The sequence below is a fragment of the Lonchura striata genome, chromosome 10, assembly GCF_050655825.1.
Source record: "Lonchura striata isolate lonStrDom1 chromosome 10, ASM5065582v1, whole genome shotgun sequence".
In the NCBI taxonomy this organism is placed as follows: Eukaryota; Metazoa; Chordata; class Aves; order Passeriformes; family Estrildidae; genus Lonchura; species Lonchura striata.
The window spans coordinates 11,097,678-11,121,299 of record NC_140712.1 but is presented as its reverse complement, the minus strand read 5'-3'; the positions used below and the strand labels follow the sequence as shown (position 1 = coordinate 11,121,299).

Below are 23,622 nucleotides of genomic sequence, written 5' to 3'. Positions count from 1 at the left end.
AAAACTTAACCCTGTGTGCTTGAACACTCACCTGCATGTCTGGTTCACATCCTGCTCACCAGTTCTTATTACACACATCTACAACACTTTATTTTTCACAGACCGTGCCAAGGTATTAAAAAACTGGGAAAAATATTTCTAATGACTGGTTTTTTTTTAAGCAGCATAGGCTGACTTCCAATACTGATGTCCCAATAGTTACTGGTGCAAATCTTACATAAAACCATGGCATCAGGTAATTTTCGTCACTAAATTATATTCTGACCTATGCAAATGAACACTGCCTCTGGGTGCTCTGTCAGGTGTATGGATCAGAAGGACTTTACACAGTTTTCTGCTTATTTCAGTAAACTTACCAATATTTCACAAGTTCAAGAATTCTGCTAAATAATTGAATAAATGAGAATTACACGGGTGATATTTGTTTCATCTATGTAGTTGGAAGGCATTTTCATAGCATCTCCAAGTGTAGTGCAATTATTAAAAGATTCATTAATAATTTTCTTTTTTCCAGTACATATTACAAATCTTTAACAAAACTCACTTGGGGAATCCTGGAATTTTAACATGTTCTACCCTGAAGAGCCTGTCTGTTTACCAACTTTAGAATTACAGAAATAGAATTTAATTGGCAAAATAGATTCAAATTTTTTTCACTAAGTTTAAATGTTCATAGATACTTCTATTTTTCATAAAGAATTAACTCCGAAATGATTACATTTTTACATTCATAGACACCTGTAAGAAAGAGTTCAAGAATTCTGTGTCCTGGTTGTGTATTTAAAATTCCCAGCTAACAAGCAGGAGAGAGACTGCTAGGAATGCTTACAGATGTCTGATTTTACAAGGTCTGGGGTTGTTTTCTTTTTTTTTTTTTCCTTGCTAAAGTGCTTTAGTCTAATGTTATTTATTGTTTATGGAAGTTGTTTGTCATTTAGGACATGAATTGACCACTCCCTCAAAAGAAAGAATCAAGTTACAATCCATTATTTCATTTTTTGATTGTTTTTCTTTGTAATAGGTGGGAAAGTGGATCCAGGATAAAAGTCCTGCCCAAGACAAAACTCCAAGCTGAAGACTCCAATTATCTATAAATCACTTGAATTTCCTGCAGAGAAAGAGAAAAAGGAGGAAAGAGCGAGACAGACAGAAAAACAGAGACAGAGGATATGCCAAGTGAAACATTCGATACCTGAACTAAACCAAAATTTTCTCAAAAGCATCCAGGAGTTACCTGATATCTCGAACCCAAGCTTAAAAGAAACATGTTGCTTTTGGCTTAATATTGAAATTAAACAACTTTCTTTTAATTTTTCCATTAGCATAAAATGTGTAACATTTTAGATCTGAGATGATGGAATTATGTATTGATTTATTAAAGGTCACTGTACATTCTCACAGAAGAAAGCTATGATTGCTGATGACTGCTGTACTTTTCAAAGGTTTTCAGAAACAATTCTCCAGTTTTAGAACTGTAAATAAAAGTACATTTATGATGCAAACTGGCTGTGATACTTCTCTCAAGTATTTCCCACAAAACCCTCCTGAAGCACAGTTCACACTGAAAACAGCAATCAACAAAATTCATGCCAAATACTCTTTGCACAGTATGACTGCTCCTGAGGTGCAGCACTACACAGCATCAATAACTGCATTCCTTACTTATTTAACTATTTAAAAAGAAATTATGAGCAAGAAACCATATGCACTTTAGATTTGCATATTGCAGTTTGCACTAAAATGTAATGAAATTTAAAATAGTTGACTTTCCTCTGAAACACTCTTCTAGAACAAGGAATTGCTGTAACAAATTAGAAGACAATTTTGGCACGCACTAAAAAAAAGAGAAAAGATGAAAAGCTTTTAAAGTGATGATATGGGAGAAAAAAATTACACTGCATCGGCCAAAATGAGTCTCCTATCAGCATTAAAGCTCCTGAAGTTGTATTTCCAGTAGATAAAAATGTTATCACCTTTTTCCAGTGCTGATGTGCTTATTTTCCTATTAAGTTACTTGGTAATTAGAAACAAAGTCTGACACATTGTAATCTAATTATACATTAGATCTGAAACCTCTCCAACAGAAAATAAAACATTCTTTAAAGATACTGAAGATGCAATGATTAAAAATATATAAACGAATTTTAAAATGCAAAATGCATTTACAAACAAATGAGTTTTTAAAGACCATTTTAATCAACAAAACTAATTTAATCTCATAAGACACCACAGAAACCCTGCAGATTTCTCTACATTTCTACAGTGGATTTGTTCTTAACCCTCACTTTATGAAAATCACTCTTAAAGGTTTGTAGGAAAAACATGCCCTCTTGCAATATTGTTCAAGGGTGTATTCAAGAATCACAGAAGTTCTTGGAGACCTGTTCCAGTGCTGTAACAACCTGGTAGTATTAAGAGTCCTCCAGGAAATGTAAAAGAGTCCCTTGGGCACACAGGGTAATTCAAGAAAGAAAACGTTTTTATTTTCTGATCGAGATACTCAGGTATGTATAGTAATGTCCTCTGAAGTACATCAAAAGCAACCAAAACATACCCAAGAACTACTGATTTTGCTCTGAAAATAAACCCCAACAGCTCTGTAGAAAACAGTACATTTACAGAGAAGTGGCAAAGCCAGTCTCAGCAGATCCAATTTGCTTTCTATTATCCTGTGGTTTTTCAGATTATTACAGGGCTAAAAATCTTTTTCTTTTATTACAGATTCAAGGCAGTCTTTTAGCAGTTGTTTTTATCTCTACACTCACGTTGGGTAGGGCAGAATGAAACTGATCTTAAGCAAAATCCCTCCTTTGGAGAGAAAACCATTAATTTCTCTGCCAGAACAAACGAACACAACTTACCTTGGTGTATTTGATTTCAAGGTTGAGAGTGGGAGAAGGCAACAGATGCAGAGATGCCATCAGAGCTGCAGGATCTGCCTTCACCTCCCCTGGCATCTCAATTTTACTGGAAGTCATAGTCTTGGGGGGGTTTTATAATACCACCAAGCCCCCCGCTCTGCCCTGATGCTGTGTTGTGTTTTGGGTTGTCCCCCCCTCCAAAGCCCAGCGCTGAAGATGTTGCTCTCCTCCTCTGTATATAGGCAGGTGTCAAGCCGGGTCTCTTCTTATTGGACATGGGGGCAGAGGCAGGGGGGCAGGTCCATCCTACCTAGGGCGAGAGCGGCACAGCCCCGCTCACTGCGGCGCAGCCTCCCCGTGCCCCCGGCCCGTCCCGCCCGGGGATTCCCGGCGCCCCGTGGGAGCGCGGAGCTCCCGGGCGCGGCTCGCTGCCCGCCGCCCGAGGAGCGGAACCGGGGAGCGGCCGCGGGGAGCGGCGTCACCGGGACCGTCGTGTTCCCCCTCGGCTCCCCGGGGCCGGGCGGGAGGCGCCGCGGCCGGGAGAGGCCAGTCCCGGCCGGGGCAGCCCCAGCTCGACAGCGGCTGGGGATCGCCGGCCGCGGGGGGGACAGACCGGGCTGCACCGGGGAAGCGCCGTCGGGCCGAGGGGACGGGGGCGCGGTGCTGCCCCGGACCGGCGGCTGCGCTCGGGCGCGGAGCGGACGGGGCAGGGCGGGCGAACCCTCACGGGACAGCGGCCGAGGCGCGGAGAAAGCGCGGACAGGGCGCAGCCTGGGCGGCAGCGCGTCCGTGCCCGCTTCCCCGTCCGCCACCTCCGCCCGCTGCTGCCCCGCGCTGCCCGCCCTGCCGGCCGGGGGCTCCGCGCCTCACACGGCGGCCGCCGCCCGCCCTGCCCCGCTCCCTCTCCCCGAGAGTGCCCGCCAGCCGTGCCCGCAGCGCGGCCGCTGCTCCCGGGCCGGCTCTCTTGTCCTTCGGCGGCGCCGAGCCCCGGCGCTGCCGCCCGCCGTGCCCCGCCGCCGAGCGGCCCCGCGCGGGCCCCACCTGCCGCTCCCTCAGCGCCATCGCGGCCGCCTGCTGCCCCCTGCCGGCCGCCACGCAGCGCGCGGGGCAGCGCCTCACGGGCGGCGCGGGCCCGCCGCGGCCGCGCTTTTCCTGGAAGGTCTCTGCAAAGGAAGAGGCTTAAAGGGCAGAATAACGTGTGCAAGCGACAGCCTCCTGATGCCAGCTGTTAGTTTGGCTGGCCCTCTCAGTGGGAGGCCACGTCGTGCAAGAGAAGAGGCTGGGCAGTGCCCTACAGCAGTTACTGGGAAGGCAGCGGCCAAATGGAGCCACATCCAGGAGCTGACAGACATCAGAAATTCGTTGTCAAAGCCCTGCACGTTCGCTGTCAAACCTTGTAGGTAGAAAACATAGAAAGCTCAGGCCGTTTTCATTACTTTAGGCAAAATCAGTGAAGTTCTGCTTACTGATACAAACACTCCCAATATTTGAACCTGATCAGATGTCATGTTTTGAAGTCATCACATACCAGAGACACCAAAGGACACCAAAGCTACGGCTGTCTAAAGCTGGCAAAACAAAGCAACAAGAAATACACCACACGACCTTGTCATTGATGCAGTCAAGAATAAACAATGGGATCTGGCCCACGTTTTGATTTTGTAACAATATTTGTTTGTTGATGCCCTTTATATTCCTCATTCTATGTTTGACAAGTTCACAGACAATTGAAAAGACTGTCCCAGCATGGGACAAAGATTGCTTGGGCACAGACAGGCAGCATAAGGTAAAGAGTGCCAGTTAAGTAATTTCAGGGTTAACATGTATATTTCTGTAAATTTCCATCTCACTAATGAAGACTGCAGATTTTGCTTTCTCTCATTTTCAGTCTTTTTTTTTTTTTTTTTTTTTTTGACCTGACAGAGGAAATGGATTCATAATATTCTGCTGTAATGTGATATGCAGAGCTGTCAAACTGTGACACTTGGGATGAGTGAGACATTTAAACGTCAGAAATTCAATTTTTAATGGCACACTGGCAACACAGACCTAACACTTCATCACAAGGATGACACCTTCTAAAAGCCATTTTAAAATAAATCAGAGTGGGGATGTGCTCCTTCAAAAAAAGAATGCATTTAAACAAGTTTCAGGAATGAGGAAACTGTATGACAGTTTCATTATTAGATCAATAAAATTCAGGAGATTTTGGTGAGAAGGGATTCCAGCATGTGTGGAGATGCAGCTCAAACCCACATAATCTCGAGCTGCTTAAGTGACCTTCATCCACTTTATGCTGTAAAAACCACATTCCTCTTACATCTCAAAGCAAAAGTTTGCAAAAGCCCTCGGAGACCTTTAGCCCAAGGGCTTGTTGGCATTCCCAGATGGAGAATGGGACAGCACTTACCATTCCATTCCACAGGCTCTGGTGCACAGCCATGCTCGGAGGGCTCCCCAGAAGATGTGGCACACGAGTCCTGTTGCTCTTCCAGATGGCGAGGGACTGACTGGAGTTGCTCTTCCACCACCTGGGAAGACACCAATGCCTCAGCCCTTGGTGCCCAGGCCAAGATGGGCTCTCACCAAGGACAAGAGCAGCTCTGCCAAGCAGAGTGAGGAATGAGGTCTTAAGAGGTTTTGGAGACACCAATGGACCCAGCCTGGCGAGCTGCTTCCGGAGTCAGCACCACACTGGTTACTTTATGACAGCAAATCGAGTCATGGCTTCAAAACATGCAAGCAAATGTTTAACATTTAATAAATAATTTACTGTGGAAGGGATTGCCTTGGGCATTAGGACAATAACTCAGTAAAAACAATGAATATGGAAGGAAATTAATTAATTTGTGAAAAAAAAATTAATCAAAATAAAGAAAGACCAGAAACAATATGCAGGATTCAGTCCAATGGTCCCTAAACACCTCCATAAAACAGAAAACCACTTATTGCAGTGCTCTAGTTTCTGGTTTGGTTTTTTTGGTGATTTGTTGGGTTGTTTTTTGTTTTTTTTTTTTCTTTTTGGGGGGGTGGGTTTGGTTTTTTTTTTAAATCTGCAAAACTAAATCAACTGTCAAGTCAGACTGTCTTTTTTCTCTCATGTGATTGGGTTTTAATTAAAATTTTACTTAGACAGCAAATCAAGAAACAAATATGTTCTCTTTCAGATTGTAATGACAAAGTCCTCACACTTTGTAAGGAAATGGTTGTCAATAAAATGAAGAACCAAGTGACTCTGTTTTTTGCTTCAGTCTTAGAATTTAAGCTAGTATACAGCCAACATCAAAATAGTTCCAGGAGAGTTTTGGTTTTCATATTTGGAGCAATCTGAATATATAATTTGAAGACAGACCTTTGTTACATTTAGAAGCCTCCATTTCTCCACTCACCCCCAGCAGCTGGTATTATTTATAGATAAGGACATAGACCTGGCTTATACAAACACTATCTGATGGGAACAGGACCTGGGGTAGCCAGACAGGGTGCAAAAGACAAAGCTGCAATGTTGGATGTAATTAAGGCGTTCCTGGATTTCTCAGTCAGAGTTCTGGTACTTTTCTGCTCTATGTTACCTGTTGTCTAAAGGAAATTATAAAACTAGAGGATGAGGCGAAACTTTGTATTTCAAAACGTCTTTTGGGTAGATTAGCTGTGCCAAAGCACATATGGGTACACCACTGAAATGGGCAGTGGATGCAGCAACTCCAACAACGCTCCAAGCAAGAGCTCTTCATTCTCGCTACTTCTAATCCATGAACATTTCTCATGCTCCTCAGTGAGCTGCAGAAAGCACTGTCACACACAGGAACTGAGTCACATCACTCTATCAGACACTTCCAATGATTCCTCTCAAGATCAACTGCAAAATCTACCCCAAAATTATTTCAATATGACCCATAAGTTCTTTTATATATAACTTTTTCTCTCAGCTGTTCCCCTACCATTTAGCAAGGATATTCCTGGTTCCTCATACAAATTCAGTATTGATTGAGAGATCCCACTCCTCTGTACCCTTTGCCTCCTGCTTCAGTAAATGTCTCTTCCTATTTCTTGTGTGCTTTATAAATTGCTTTTAGAAGAAAAGTAGAGATTGAATAAAAACTTCCCCTAAGTTATTTTTCAGCTCAGACTTCCACTTAGGAAATCTGAACTTCATTTTCTGATATATACATTAAAGCTTCAACCTCAGGTGTTCTATTTTAATTGCCTGCTATTTTCATTACCGACCATAAGGGCAGCAAATGCTCTTCAGGAGATACTTGTATTTTAATTTATCTGCAAACATAAATCACACATTATAGCACTTTTTTCCTCTAGGTTAATTGAATCAATTCTCTAAATGTCTCTATGCCTGACCATTGCAAAAGGCTCACTGGTTGAAATCTCTTTAAGAATTATGGCCCTTGAGCTGCGTGCAGGATGGGAGCAGTCCTTGCTCCAGACAAAGCTATATTAGAAAGTAAAAAGGTATCCTTATACACCTAAGCAAAATGACCTGTGAAGCAACACCCACAATGCTATGAGTAACCTCTAAATACTATTTCAGAATTTTTCATGTATCTCAAGTGAATTAATTATTTTTAAATTATAAATCTTATTAATAATTGAGTCTGGATATATCTTAAATCATAAATAAACAGAACAAAATCTACTTTTACTTCCCTCATTTCTACATTATCTTTAACACCAGAAAAAAATGCTGGTATCAAGAACAACCATTTTATTACTGAATAATCACAAATGTCTAATGATGAAAATTTGACTTAACACTTTTCTTACTAAAAATTAGTCAAATGGATAATTTTTAGTAAAATAAGTCAAACAGATCAGCTTTTTAACCTGTCATATTGGCCATTATATATCCAGTAGAACCGTTAAATGCTGGCAAAATTAACAATTTGTAAATTTATAAAATTTGCTAATGGAAGAGGTCTAAAGGGCAGAATAATTTGTTCAAGCAACAGGGATCTAGATACAGTTGGTAAATTTACCAGTTGTTGGTAATTTTTTGGTAAATTCAGTCCAAAACTGAAATGCAAATTTAAGGATTTAAGCAAGCTTCAAATAACTCAGTGAGAGTGATAAAGCAGAAAATACTTGAAAAAGTTCAATGTTTGACTCACTTTATAAGTGAGTCAAACAATTTTAAAAATAAGCATTTTAATAAGTCAAACAACTTTAAAAATTAGCATTTTAGTTTAAGCCAGCATCTGAAATATCACCTGTCCCTCACTGGCCAGAGTGACCTCAGCAGTGCTGCAAAGAGCATGTGCTGGTAACTGTGAACTTATAGAGAACATGTGCTTGGATGTAGGGATTTTATTCTGAATTTAAATATATTTTAAAAACTTTGTTTTGAATTTCTCTTCAATTTACCTGTTGAAATTTATTATTTGCAAAACATATTGAGCCTCAAATGGATTGACCTTCTGCTAATGTATATCACCTAATGAATGGATGCAATTAACTAATTCATACTGGAATATTGCACTTTCCAGCTCACATTCATCATCACTAAATGTGTGATCTAGTTTGCAAGTTTAAATTTTTTATTATTACCCTTTAAACTAAAGAAATAAGTCTTGTATTTAATTACCTGAACTTACATATTCAATTAATAGCTTCATTACGTTAATGAACATAGATACCATGCAGAAGTAACAAAAGATTGCTGCTGGGTCTGCTCCCAAGTACATGCTATAAAGGGTCAGCTATGAACCTCAGAACACCTTTTTTTTTTTTTTTTTTTTTATTTTATTAAAAGGTCTTGATTGTGGAGTTTCAAAGGAATTTGGCCTGGCAATCTAATATTCTTATATAGGGGCCTGAGATAAACATATCATCTATGTTCTAAATATATAACACATAAAAGGAATCCCAGAAGCAAAACTTGTATCTGGAAAGACAGAGGATTTAAACAATCAAATGTGGATAATTCTCAATGAAAGGGCATTAAAAGAATGAAAGCCAGGCAGACTGACAACTATAGGATGAGGAATGAGTGGAACATGGAGGGAGAACAAACAAATGCTCTTGCTGTGGGAGAGAGGGGACAAAGCACTGGGAGCTGCAGCTCTTACAGAATATTCTTCTCCAACAGAGGGTCAGATTGTGGCTGGATGGCTTCCTTGGAGGGCCAAGTAGAGTGGGAGACAGGTGAAAGTAGGTGGGTTGATGAGTCAGGTACAGGAAACACTGTCACTTTCTTAGTGGAAATTATGTTTTAGAACCATGAATCAACTGTCCTAGTTAGCTCCCTGTATTTGCCAAATGCACAGTTTTGCTTTTGTGTGTCAGTAGAGTCAAATCTGTCATTATCTTTGGCTTTCATGTTACATTCCTTTTATCAGTTAGGTAGGCTCCGATCTCCTCCTCTTCACAACCCAACAAGTAGCCTTACTAAGTCTCAGGGCTGCTACAGGGAACCTGTGCCCTGTAGAATTATGAAAAGTTTTGATAAAGTATCCCATTCCAGTTAAGAAAACACAGGATTAGATCCCTGCAAAGTCCACTGGATATACTTTGAGGGTTTCTTCATGCTGCATTAATATATTTAGCAAGATGCTTTTTGTTTTTAATAGCAAAGCTATTTGATAAAAGGGAATATGCAGGAAAAAATGAACAGGGAATTCACTAAAACAAGGCATTCTTCCATACTAAATTAATCTATGCTTTAAAAGCAAAATTCCTTTTATACTGAAACAGTCTTTCTCTGGATGCATTCAGAAAGTAAGACTTGCCCATACCCTAACCTACCAGATAAGCTCCTCCTAGAGCTGAGAAGGCAGCACAGCCCAGTGCAGCTGATAACATTGGTGCACGTAAGCATCTGTCCAGCATTGCCCTGACACTTCCATGTGGTGCCAGCACTGACAGCCCTTCAGTGGCCCTCTGCAGTGGAATGTTATCTGTGCCCCTCTGTGCCAGCACGGCTGTTGAGAGATTAAACACACTCAGAAACTCTCAGGTAGGACCTGTGCTACACATACAAGCTTTGAAATTTACTATCATCATTTATACAACTATACATAACATATATGTGAGTAGTACCATCAGTTATGCACTGAGGCCTAATGGTGTGCCCAGGCAGTCAAGAACAGCAAAATCCTGGGTGCTGCTTTAGAGAAAGTCCAGTTTTGTTCTCCCTGAAATCAGTGTCAGCATCAGCAGACATGTATGTATATGACTTATGACTTATATATGACACATATAATTTATGACTTATATATGGCCTTAAAGACTACAAGCAAAAAGCCTGAAGTACACATATGTGGTAAGGGTTTGATATCATATTCATGATACAGACAGAAATGTTTTATCTGGACACTGAGATCACAGAGAAGAAGGAACAAATTCTTAACGAGTCCCCTTGTATGCCATGCCCCTCCTCCAAGGTGGGATTAGCTAAACCTGAGCTGCACATTGCAAATATTTCTCACCTTGAGCACTTTTTCACCAGGGGCTACAGCAGAGACAGAAGGGTGATCAGGAAATAAATAAAGAAATAGAGGGTTTATGTACTAAAATACTTAGAATGCCGAATTACAGTGTGTTCAGATCTTCCTTACGGATTTTTTTTCTTTGACTTCCACAGCCAGAGAACCAATCCATAAAACAGAGAATGCCATTTATGTACAATGCTTCAATTTCTGTATGAAAACTGAGATATAAATTAGGCAAAGGCATTTGACCAGGGACCTGAATTAGAGGTACACAATCAGAGTTAGTCTAATTCAACAAAAATCAGCAGACTTTAAAATAATTTGGCCCACAGTATTACAATACAAAAAATATATGGTGTATTTACAACCTTGGTCTCTCCAGCTGTGTTGGTTTAGGTTTTATTACATCAGTAATAACAATTTATGCGATACTCTGAATAATGTGCTATTAAAAATTCAGTACACTATATATTGTTACCCATGGGATTTAAACTGTGTGAGCTATGTGCATTATTCTCTACTTTGCTATTTCTATAGGAGTGAAGATTACTATAAAAATGGTTAGGTTATATACATCATGTGAATTCCTGCTCTGCTTGAATCCAGGTGAAGAGAAGAAATAGCTCAGTCCAGACTGCCTCGGGGGTAAGAGTCCCAAGAGTCTCAGTCTTGCAATCTAAGGTTACAACTATTCCACATTAAAGCATGAAAATAATATCAATGTTCTTTTTGATGTCTTTAAAGGACACCAGCAGATTTGTGAGGCATAACCTTCCTTAACAGGATCTATTTGATGCTTCTACAGAGCACCAGCTTTATCTGTGTGTCTATTGATTTTACTTATTATAGCAGTTCATCTAATTTTCCTGCTACAGAAGCCACACTGACAGTTTTGTAGTTCCTATGATCACCTTTGAAGGACTCTCCTGAAGCACCAGCAGGTCACTGGTACAACTCCTATGTTCTGTTTTGCTGACAGTAGGATCAGGATCAGCAAAAACCAACCAATTGGCACTAGCGCGTGAGAAGCTGAGCATTTTATTCCCTTGGTGGAAATACTGCACAGCTCCAGCAATTGGTTACTAGTTAATTTATCAATTTCTCTTGAAGTGTTTCCTGATGACAATTTACTTCAGAACAGTTGCTCACAGCCCACCAAATTTAGCAAGGCAAATAATTCTTTTAGCTGTGGACATAGCCACATTGAATGCTTCTTCTGTGCTTCCATCCTCCATAGCTTTACTTACAGTCTCACAGGACTCCTTTGAAAACATTTAGACTGTTACTTGCACATTCTTGGCAAAACCTTAAAATCTTTTTGGTGACCTTTCTTGTGGTTTTACATTTAATATGTATGCTCCTTACTTACATAACTTCCATTTTTGGAAGATGTCTTCATTTTCTTCCCTCAGATGACACAGTTTCAATATTTATGAGTGGCACTGCTAGTATCCTTATCAGACTCTGGGAGCAGGGCCCAGGTGAGGGAGCAGTAGAAAACAGTAATCACAGTGCATTGTATTTCCTTTTTATAACCAGATGTTCCATTGCAAACAACTAAAAGGCAGTAAAACAGGATTAATCAAATAGATAGCAATTAAAGTCAAAGCTTTCATGGTGTTTATATTTACACTTTACTTGTCTTTCTTAAAATTCTACATACATATTTGTTAAATTTGGTAAATATCTTAGAATCTCTTTCTAAATATAAGAAAAGGAGAAGCTTAATTCAAATGTTCTAAGCTGCCCCCCTTTTCTGTTTGGAAAGTGTGGTAGTGCCTTTAAATTGCTATGTGTCAAAACCTGGAAGGATTTACCAAGGAAGCAGTCATCCCCTGTGTACTCTGTTCTTCAATACTTTCTTAGAGCACCTGCTTGAATCCCATTACAGAGCTGAGGAGAACTTTTGGTCTAACTTAGCATCCCAGTTCTTATTAATGGAGTTAAATCATATGATTTTTATAACGTATTGAAGAAAATCTGATAGGATCAATTGTGAAATAATTGCCTTTGTGCCGGTTCTCCACCCTGCAAAGACAGAAAATTCATATAAGGAAGACAACATGATCTGAACAAAGAAGCATGAATTTCTGTCTCTGACACGTTATTACCCCACCATTAGTTGGAAAATAGCATTAATGTCTTCATATCTGTTATGAGATCAAACTCAGAGGTATCTATATACTACTAGGTGAGCAAAACCTGTTTATTTATTTATCATTGTCCTGAAAGACAGGAAGTGGTTTATCTCATTCCTGCTGTAATGAATGTCCTCCCAAGCAACCTCTCTCAGTTCTAATGTATACATTATTCTAGAGGAATTCTCTCACAGACATAACAAACATACACTCTAGCACGCTTTGAGAATTAAGATCCTGAATAATATGTTTGTTTCTCAGTGCTGTGGGGTAAATGTTTTCAAGCTGCCATAGACAGGCTATTTTCAGGGGCTCCCCAGAGGCAGGCCCAGCTGCCTGTGGCACAGGCAGGACCTGCAGAGCAGGACCTGGAGCTGTCCCGCAGCAGTGTCACCGCCTCTGCACGGGTGAGGCAGCACCAGCACAGATGCTGCCATCTGCTGCTGCATCAGCTCCCTGCTGCTCCACAGGCCAGCGTTTCTGGAACCACCTGAGGACACAGTGGTCTTTGGATGCACAGGTAGAGAAAGGTGAGTAAAAGGACACAGAAAAGCGGTTAAGGATTAAAATTGGGTGGTGGGGGAGAACTGGATGGTTAAGGGATGAAGCTGGTGGTAGTAAGGGGACTAGTGCTGCAGGAACACGCATCAGGACCTAGCTGGACGCTAGGAGGAACACTGATGGGATAACAGAAGTGGCACGTTTCCCTAACCCTGCAAGGCTCTGCCCTTTTTAGGACAGATACAAACCTCAACTGCACTGAGCAGCTACAATAAATGTCAAAATAATCTGCCAGAACTGGGCTGAGGTTCTGGTGTCAAGTCAAATGGCAGAAAATACTTGTAAATCAAGCAGACAGTGTCAAGTCTGTATCACATCTGATAAAACTGTCCAATGTTGATGCTGAAGAAATAAAGGTGCAATATTTTTCTCTAGGAGGTGCAGTTCTTTGAGATATCTGGCAACTTCCAGTCTTAAGACCATGGAAAATAACATTATAGTGGTCCATATTATAGCACCCATGTACTTCTAAGCTAAACATACAGGCAATATATAGTAACTCAGTGCTTCACTTCCCTGTTCTGCCTTGTAGGGAGCCACTGGACCAAAGCAGATTTCATTAAATGTTCTTAATTTATTCTGCCTCATTGCTCTTTTGTAAACAGGGAAGTTCACTTGAGAGCAAGGCATTTAGTTCAAAAGGAGTATTGTGAGTGAATATGCAAATTTAACACACACCACCAAGGTAAGATTCCTCGTTAGCCACTGGAGTGTCTCAGAAGTTAAGGGCTTTTGATTGCAGGGTACAGCACAGCATTCTCCCGAACATTCACTCTCTTTACAACTTCCCCTTGAAAAATTCTTTGACAACCAATGGTTGTCACAGTTTAAATCCCAATCTAGGTCAGAGAAAAATTTGCAACTATATATTGGTTCCTTACTTTGTGGTTCATCTTTATTACTTTCTTTTTGACCAGGATGATAGAAACAACATTTTATTCATTCTTACTAGGATTAAAAAAAAAAAAAATAACACAGGAAAGGTAATGATTAATCCATTCTGTAAGAAAAAGGAAGAAATCTGATTGTGAACTCATTGGTATTATCTAACCAGTACAAATAGACGTGCACTCAGAGAAGGCATAGAATGACAAGCCCGTGATGAATTGTTAGGGCATGTTGAGTTGGTTCTGTCAATGCCTGCAGTCAGATGATTTCACTGGCTGTACAAGATGAAATCTCATATTTCAACGTTTAAGTAAAAGTGTCAAAGTTCAGCTGGAGCAGGGACGAATACAGAACAAATTTTGTGTGTATTTGTAACTAGGGCACCAGAGCAATAGAGGAAGCCAAAATGAGCCGGAAAAACAAAAGGAGTTTAAAAGAGAAATTTTCCTTGAAGAACAGCCTGGTTAAAGAAGCCCTCTCAGAGTTCCTGGGAACTTTTATACTGATAGTAAGTGTCTGCTGCTTTCCTTTCTTCCTACTAATTTAATGTTGGACAGTGGTTGTAAGGGGACATGTATACTTGTCTTGTACTCTGCCAGCAGCGAGGTTACAGCCTGACCATGCACAGCCTGAATGAATTGTTCCTATGACGGTAAGTTTGTAATTCCTTTCTTCACCCCATGTAATTATCACTGCCTATAAAAAACAGATTGTTTTATGTATTACAATTGTCTGATTGGTGTTAGATTTCATCTAGGAGTGGAATTTCAGTGAAGGAGCACATTCTAAACAAATCCAGATATGCACAATGAATGTTGTTAATACTCTCCTGTTTCTTAAAAACTCAGCAGTTCATTTTATGCACAACTGTGTTTACATTAACAAATATATTGTACTGCATGTTTAGAAAATTTTAGTTGAGTTGTTTTCCTGTGTAATATAAGAATTTAGCTTTGTCATTTGTAGTGAATTTATTGGGAATTGCATTGCCAAACCCTCGGAGATTTTTTAAGTTAATTTTTTTTGTTTTGTTTTTAACCATACTACATAAATTATACATATATTACTTGGTCCTGTAGTACTGCTAAAACTTAGATAAATAGCTAAATTTCCCATTTTTATAACCCCAGATTTTTTTTAAAACATAATTTCTTGCTCAGTTTTTCTGTGCATTTTGCACTGGGACTGTGACTCACCAGGGGAGAGAGCAGGCTGCGTAGCAGAGCAAGATGTCAAGCAGATAGACTATTTATGCCAAACTTTCTTTCTTTCTCCTTTTAGTCTGGACAATGCAGTCTTGCTTATTGCTAAATATTTCATCACAGCGAAAAGGCAAAAAAAAAAATAGCAGCAGGCACAGCACTGACCTAGGTTTTATGATTTTGACTATATTAGCTAAATTTCAAGTAAGTAATCTAAAAATTCCAGTAGCTCATAAAATACTGGGAATTATGATCTTTACTACAGTTCAGCCAACTGAAGTGCACCGGCACTAAAATAACATTATTCTCAAATTTAATACCATCCATAAGATGTTATTACAGTAAGGAGCACATTTAGAAGCAAGGAGCACAGAGCACTTTACAAACATTAATGAATTAAATGTCACAACACCCTGGTAAGGAGGGGAAATGTCATTATCTTCATTTTGTATATTAGCAAACCTGATTACAGGAGCCTGCACAGGAAGCCTGTGGCAGAACTCTGAATATAACCCACATCACCTGACTTCCAGTACTCTGTCCTCACCACAAGATCCTCCCCCTCTTTCCATTAATAAAATTAAGCAAGAGAAGAAAACATATTAAAGTGCAGATTAGACTAGCAAATGCTATTATTTAATATTATGCTGCACAAGGCTAGAAAGGAAATACAAACCCAGATCCTGTTTTCTAGTATATTCACCATATGAGTGCAGTAGAAAATGAAGCTACGAAATTGTTGTTGACAATCTGAGTTTCTCATTCCTCTTTCCCTTTCTAGTTTCAGTCTTGGTTTAAAGCATAAGGAGCCTCACCTGGATTAAAATGCAGCTTTCTCAGTGCTTGGATACCTCAGCTTGTGTTAAGGCTGCACACGTTAGCAGCAGTAGCAAGTGTTTATTGTGAAGAAACTGCCTTTTCTGCTGTTGTCGTAAGCTGCACTGGGGAAGTTTAGGTTACATGTCAGGAAGAAATTCTTCACTGAAAGAGTGATTGGGCACTAGAATCACCTGCCCAGGGAGGTGGTAGAGTCACCTTCCCTGAAGGTTTCTAAAGTGCCATGGTTTAGTTGTTGAGGTGTTCTTAGGTGAGAGGTTGGACTTGATCTCAAAGGTCTTCTCCAATCTAGCTTGTTCTATGATTTTGTGATTCTATTTATTGCTGTTGCTTTTAAACTTTGTCAGCTAGTAAGCACTTAAAGCACAGATAAATACAAAACCCTTAATTTAAATTGGAGCTAATGAAAGAGGTTAGTCAGAGGACAGAAATCTTTAAAAAACAGCATGTATTCAAAAGGAGTTGGAGTAATAGAATAGTGTAAGAACTATGTGTTAAAGCTGTTACAAATGCAGAGGAGAGTTTACAGCCTACAGCACAGCTGATTCATGTCTTTGCTGAAAGCCATTTCAGGTTGCTGTGATGGGGTTTTAGAGATTGTGGAGAGCACCTGTGCCAGGGAGTGAGGCTGAGACAGCATTTCTATTAGCCACAGGCTCTGTCTGGAAGCCAATGCTAACTGACCACACCTAAATCTGGGACCCACTGCTGGGAGTTAGCCGGGTGAAATTCTGTCCCTCCAAATCACCTATTTCTAATTTTTCTGGAGAATAACTTCAGAAGCTACATACTAATAGGAGCCTAAACTACCATCTTTGGAAACTCTTAGTCTTGCAACATTATTTTCCAAACAGGAAATCTAGAAAGTGGAATCACTCATCAGACTAAAACCCAGCCTTCACCTCAGGGTGTGGCCTGCAATGTCAGACAGATTTGACACAACAAGCCTTGAGAAAGGCACTGGGCACACAATTTGGATAAAATCTCCTGGTCAGCCCTACTTAGCATGCTGCAGTTTGCCTTGCAGCATGGACTCAGAGCACGTAGACAAAATTCTTTCCAGGTGAAAATAAAGTAGAAGGTGAGCTCCAGAATCACAGGAAATGTGCTGACCATTAATGGATGCTCAATCCAGTGAATCAGACTGGAGATGCTCCAAATAAGTAATCCCTCCTGAGAGACCCACAGTTTCTCAGGTGCTTACATTACACAGTTTGATAATACAGGCACAGCCCACGTGAGCCATGCTCTCTGCTTAGCAAAGCACCTAATTCCAGTAAGAAACATGAAACTCCAGGAGTCTGGAAGCATTCTGAGATGGGAGAACACCTACCTGTTTGCACCATGGTGGCTGGGAGCCCAGCCTCAGACAGTCTCAGCCTTCTGCAGCTGGGACTGGCCCCAAGGTCTCCCTTGAGGAAGAGCTCTCTAGGGAGCTTTTAGTTCTCCATCATGTTTCCTGATTCAGTACATTTCCTCTTGGGATGTCTGTGAGTTAATCTGGGGGACAACACCTATGGGCTAGCACAAAAGAGTCAGGAAGCCATGCTGCATCAGACAGATAGTTTATGTGGCTTTTTAGTGAGTCTGGCTGGAATTCACCTATCCAACTGCCTCTCTGCTTTTAATCATGCTCCTCTCCATATTTCCTCTTTGGAACTTGACTGCATTGCTCTCAACCAAAATGGGATTTACTCTGACTTATGCCATTAAGTATATCTGAATTGAAACAGTTCCAAAAGCAGATGCCAAATAGGCCATGTGGCTTCCTTTAACAGCTACTGCTCACCTAACACAGTTTCTATTTCATTTTCACTCTCAAGAGCATCTTACTGAACAGAGTTTCCCAGAAAGGAGCTGCACAGGAGCCAGGATCTCCAGAGGCCAGAGCAGCATTCACTTCCTTGCTGAGACAAAACACAGGCTTCCATTTAGCATATAAATACAAGTAGGGAGTATATATATATGCTCCTAATATATACCTATATATTCCTATGTACATATTCCTATAAGCCTGGTCTCCAGCTGGAGGTGGGGAGCCTCTTGCAACTCTCACTGAAGCAAATATTTGTGTGTACTTAGAGAATTCAAGGCACAAGCATGAACTGAATACATGACTGCCCAGAAATAGTTCAGCTAATGAGGAAGGCTATTTTTCATCAAAATATTTTAGTCTTGTTTTTATATTCTGACCACTTCATTATGCAAGTTATCACTCCTGCTCTGTTGCAGAGTTTCTACAGAAGAATTTCAAGATTGGCATTTGCTCAGTCCATAAGATTAAAATTTAAACAATTCTTCTATATCTACTTTTTGTGGCCCTACATTCCAGTGCACATTAATTACAATACTGCAGGGTAACATATATCCCCTATTCTAAACATGCATTAGAATTCTCATTACATTGTGTTATTATATGAAAGCAAACATAGCTTTTGATCCTTTGCTCCTTAAATAAGTGTTTAACATTTAACACAAAACCACTACCTAGAAATTTTAAACAAAGATAAATTCAAAGTCCTAAATGTTTGTGAAAGGGATACTTTTTTTTTAATAGGATGAAATTACAGAAAGTTTTTTCCAAGGTAAAAAATTAAATGTCAGCACCTTCTAACAGCTGCCTTGTTTGCCATCAGTAATGAATTTCCAAGCCTACAGAATCTTGTACAATTTACCTCTTAGTGAACTTAAGTTTGTCAAGGCTAGATAAGAGGGTATTAGAATTTGTTTATAATTGGTATTTTGATCTGTCTCTCAGCTTTTAAAATATTACATAATGCTATGAATACCATAAGCCTTAGCAATGTTTGCACTTTGAAAACCAGCTCTTATGTCAGAGATGTACTATATTTCTGCTGCTAGAGACCCAAATGTCTCTAGCAGCAAAAATATAGTACAACCAATAATACATGTCACTCATTAATCTAATGTTATCTAATTGCATATATTTTGATGGCATTACATTTTGCTAATGATTCTGGTGAAGACATAGAAACTCTTTTTTTTTCAAACTATATGAAATCAGCATTGCAAACAGAAGACAAAGTGGTTAAGGAGGTGTTCTTTCATACTGTTGTTATTTTATAATCTTATTATCAGAATCAGGTTTTTTTATAGACAGTCCTGTTTTAGAAATAATTCTTTAATTCAGCTGAATATTAAGCAGTGTGAAAAAATTGAAAGGAAGGTTAGCTAATTGTTCTTTTAGCCCAAAATATTTATGGCAGCAAAAAAATCTGAATAATCATGGGAATCTTTTGTTTTCCATCCAAACTTAGGTTTCCCAGTATATGACATTTCAAACTTTTAGGTGACTCAGATGTTATGTTACATGAAAGCTATGAAGAAAATTATCTTCATTTCTGCAATGTCAGCCCCAGCACATAACTCAACGCTCATTGTTTAACCAAGAGGTTTCAGTAAATTGAACTTAATTCCCCAAAACCTTTTTCTGTGGATACCCTTCTCCCCAGAAAGTTTGCATATATAGGTCTGAAGCATAGGCACCTCTGCCTGAGACTTACAGAAGACTTGCATCTTTCTAACATTCAACTGTAAGTGCAAAACTTGAATTAATGTTTTACAGACACAAATTTACAAGGTGTTTTTTCAAAAGTTTCACCAAATAAAAGAAAGGTTATAAAAGTAGTAACTTTTTAAAGCTGTCATAAACAGTTGGAGAATGGAATAAAAGACAATAAATGTAGTTTGTGCTATGCAGTGAGTTTATATCTTTGCGATCTCAACAGTTCAATAAACCATTCTGCCTGAAAGTAAATTCTAGGGAGCTCTCCAATCCACAGTTCAGTTTTAAGGCAAATGTGGCTCAGTTCCTCTTACCCATTCCTCACAGGTTTCTTTACTATTAAAAGCATTCAGCTTTCTTTTTTTTTTTTTTTTTTTCCAACAGCAAACAGCTTAGGTTTTAATTACTTCTAACCATGTACCTCTAACCATGCGGGCACAGCAGAGATCCAGCCCTGCCTGTTTCTGCACCCAAAGGTAAAAGAACAGGCAACCTTATACTCCAAAGACGGGACAGAAAACCTCCTTTCTCAGAGGCTGCAATGCCCACTCTTGCACACTTTCTCAATGCTACAATTCCCTGAGAGTTGGTGCAGAGACTAAACATATTTTAGGAGTTTAGAAAGATTTAAAGCTTTTTAGTTGGGGTAGGAAGCAAATTATCATAGCTCAAGAACATATGAGTAAGGTGGGAGAGAAGCAGCACCTGAATAGGTTCTTTTTCTCTTCAAAGCTGCTAGGTGAGATTTTGTTCCTTTGCTCTCTCTTTTCTTTCAAGCCCTGATACAACAAGCAATCTTTCACTCTTGAAAGTTTGTGTCTGAATATTACATTTTATTTTCTTTCCTGAATTTGTAAAAATTAGTAAGAAGATAAAAACAGTCTTCATCGAAGAAACTGACTCAAATCAGTTGCCCTCTATAATCCAGGAAAGAAAAGCATTTAGCATTTCAGGATGGAGTGTGCAATATTAATCATAACAAAATATGAAAAAATGCAGACTTTTGCATTCTCTCTAGGTGATTTCAAACTTTTATTTGTCTCCTATTGCATAAGCAAAAGCAATCATAAAATTTAAAAGCATCAGTTTATATAACACAGCATAGTCTGTTCCTCAATATTTTCACCATTTTTTCCCACAAAGCAATTTGAACCTGATATTTATATGTTTTTAAAGCTTTATACACACAAATCATCCAAAGTTTTATTAAATTTACAATCATGTCTCCAAGTAGCAATGTCTCTTTCTGTCACTAGAAAATGGTTTCAAAATGGCAATAATCTAAGGCTTATGTCTATACTACTTAATTAACTAAATGTAAGGGCTTGGGAGTTTTTGCACCCCTTATTTATGAGATAGCAAATCTGAAAAAAAATTAAAATCCATCTGAACCCAAGAGGATATTGGTTGTTTCCCAGAAGAACATCAGGAAAACTGATATAGTGACTTTTTATTGCTCTAAGCTTGATTAAATCATAACATACAGAAATCCTCCCGACCTCACCAAAACATTTCATTAATAATAAAATAAGAGCTGTGACTGGTAAGCTTGACTGGTAAGCTGTATTTTTTATCTCAACTCTAAAAGTTTAAGTACTGTCTGATTTAACAAAATATAGCAAATATTAAACATTAAATTGGATGAGGACTGGTCTTGCCTGAAAGGGTTTTCCTGTAACCTGAGTTCTTGCACAGCTAATGCCATGAAATTTAGAAGATCTAACATGTTTTTGTTGCTTTTATCATTACTGTCCCTGTTGAAAGAATGCTTAGGAACCCTGTCTGAATTAAGATCCTTTGTAACACACAGCAAAAATACATCTCTGTGTGGAAAGGTTCCAGTATTATAAAACATCTTATGAAATACGATAGGTAAATTCTTAAGCAGACTTGCTTCGTACATGAAGGGGGTGGAGATGAAAGCAAGTTCTAAAACACACTCCCTTAGGAAGACAACACCAATTTACCACACCTCAAACTGGAAAGATTATTTACTACTTTTGTACGTAGCTAGTCCTATTTGGAAATATTAATGTTAGGTAGGGGAACTGCACAAGACTACTGTACACCATGAAGAACATAAAGTTTTCATAGGCACAGATCCCTACCTGCACAGAAGGGCAAATGCAGGCCCTATTTTTCTAGGATTTCATGATTGAAGTGAGTAGTTTATGATTAAATACAGATTTTTTTTTTTTTTTTGCACCTGCTGACTGTATTCCTTATTCCACGCTGAGTTCCTGTATTCATGCACAGCATCATCAGCTGTGCAGCCATTGAGACCACACTCTGCCTGCAGGGGCACCTGTGGAGCCCACTGCAGGTGTGTGTCTCACCACAGCTGGAGCTGGGGATGTAGAGAGTCCAGCACGGCACAGCTCATTGCACACATTGCTAAAAAGCTTGGTTGCCTCTTTAATGTGACAGCCAGAGGGTCTGCCTATAAATGCACACCCCTTCTAGGACTTTGTGATAAGAAGGGGACTTTTTCATATAAGCATTCTTTAAGACGTCTAAAATTTTACTGGCCATGTAGAAAAATAGATATCATAAAATTGTGGTTTCAGATCTTGCAGAAATCCTATTTACACTGAAAAATGCTATTACAAGCATTTGGAAAAATCCTGGAGATAGTAAGATGGAGGCAAAATGATCTTTTAGTCTCTCTGATGAGTGGGATACAGAAAGTCCTGTAGGCTTCCAGACAGAAAAAGGACCTTACACTCATTGAAGGCCAGTTGTTTTCCTTTCCTAACATTAGCCTTGTTGTCCAAGACAAAGATAATGATCTAATGGGCTATGAAGCAAGTTTTTTTGGCAGAGGTTTAGACAGCTATTCCCACCCAAGCATGTTCTTCAGGGCAATAATGTAATGACTTTATGACCAAAAAAAAATGTCAGTGCTGAAAGTACTCCAGGAATTTTAAGCAGATCAGGCTATAGACAACTGCTAAGAGAAAAACCTGGCAACATAAGATAGACAAGATAAGATAAGATAAAGAGATCTGGCTATATCCTACATAAATTAAAATCCCATTTAATCCATGTGCTTCAATCAATGAATTTTCTGGGCACAGCTGATGGCTGAACTTGGCCTAAAATCTTAGACTATTTAATTACAACTCAATGATCTACAGTCTTCAGTCAAGCAAAGACTCACAAGGTATTAAATTGCTGTTTGTGTAATTACATGATTAGGTGATAGTTTCCAGTCGCGCCAACCTAGCTACAGTAGGTATTAGGCAACTTTTTTCTCTCCTTCTTAAAAGGTCAGCAAATGGAGAAAGTATTACAGTGACACAGCTCAGACCTGCAGGCTCAGCTCCCAGTTTTTCCACCCCTGAATGGGCACACACTGACTGTACCTGCAGTAGCATTTAGTCGTTGTACCTTAGCAGGTCCACGAGTGCAGCTGTGTTCCAGCTGGCTCACGTGTCTTCTCTCTAGAAGAGAGACTGGTTAGCACAGAAATGGAACATCTGTAGTTATGTATTTCCCTAAGACCTGCAGAGCAGCAGCTACAATACAAGAGTCATACAGAACAGCTGCTCAAAGGTAGGGAGGCCACAGCCTCCCTCCATTATTTCCTTCCCTTCTCTTGTGAATTTTTAGTTGATATACAAATGTAGTTGATACACAGATGTTGCTATCCCCTATCCTTTTCTATAACTATCTCCTCTACCGTTGCTGTTTTTCCATCATCTTACAGGAAGAGGTGATATTTTCAAAAGAATGGCCTTTGAATCTGAAAAACTTTGCCTGTGCCATTTCAGAACACAAGTGCACACTATACTTGTAGACTGAGCTGGTTGCCCGAATTCAACCTGCACCCCAGTATGTGCAGAGGCCCAGAGCAGCCTCCTGAACTTGCTCCTCATCTGAGCCATATCTTTCCCAAAAATTTTGCTTGGTGCAGTTGCAGGAATACTCCCTTTGAGAAATCTGGAAAGTGATGATTGGAGTATGTTAAATTCCACCTCCCCTAGATTCTTATGAATTCCAGCATACCCATTCTTCATTCTTTCCATATTAATCATATGAACGCATTATGAATTGTTTCATATGAAGTTTAAAAAAAGATGTAATTTCAGCCTGTGAACACCACCAATGTGTTTTATTTTGGTTTGCTATATATGCATTTGTGCTTACTACACACACTGCTAGGTA

At 39.6% G+C, this 23,622-nt stretch overlaps 2 protein-coding genes and 1 long non-coding RNA gene across 10 annotated transcripts in view; 2 read left to right on the top strand and 1 right to left on the bottom strand.

Annotated features, from left to right (window-relative positions):
- Positions 1-1,502, top strand: part of LOC146766521 (uncharacterized) — a 31,839-nt gene extending 30,337 nt beyond the window's left edge. The window contains exon 4 of the long non-coding RNA XR_014957512.1: positions 1,022-1,502. This is a non-coding gene — a long non-coding RNA (uncharacterized LOC146766521). The remainder of the gene's footprint in view (positions 1-1,021) is intronic.
- Positions 1-23,622, bottom strand: part of ALDH1A2 (aldehyde dehydrogenase 1 family member A2) — a 121,884-nt gene that overhangs the window by 49,233 nt on the left and 49,029 nt on the right. For 5 of the 7 annotated variants that reach the window (XM_085588259.1, XM_021532056.4, XM_085588258.1 and 2 more), the window contains one exon: positions 5,272-5,392. In XM_085588259.1, the coding sequence (XP_085444385.1) occupies positions 5,272-5,304 (33 nt within the window). In that variant the 5' untranslated portion in view covers positions 5,305-5,392. Of the gene's footprint in view, positions 1-2,861; positions 3,074-3,902; positions 4,421-5,271; positions 5,393-23,622 lie in introns of those variants that run through there. The other 2 variants (XM_021532057.4, XM_021532055.4) reach the window with 2 other exon arrangements.
- The window catches only part of AQP9 (aquaporin 9), a 28,246-nt gene continuing 17,486 nt past the window's right edge, over positions 12,863-23,622 (top strand). The window contains exons 1-2 of one of the 2 annotated variants that reach the window (XM_021532059.3): positions 12,863-12,971; positions 14,270-14,398. In XM_021532059.3, coding sequence (XP_021387734.1) covers positions 14,297-14,398 — 102 coding nt within the window. In that variant the 5' untranslated portion in view covers positions 12,863-12,971; positions 14,270-14,296. The other variant, XM_021532060.3, reaches the window with a different exon arrangement.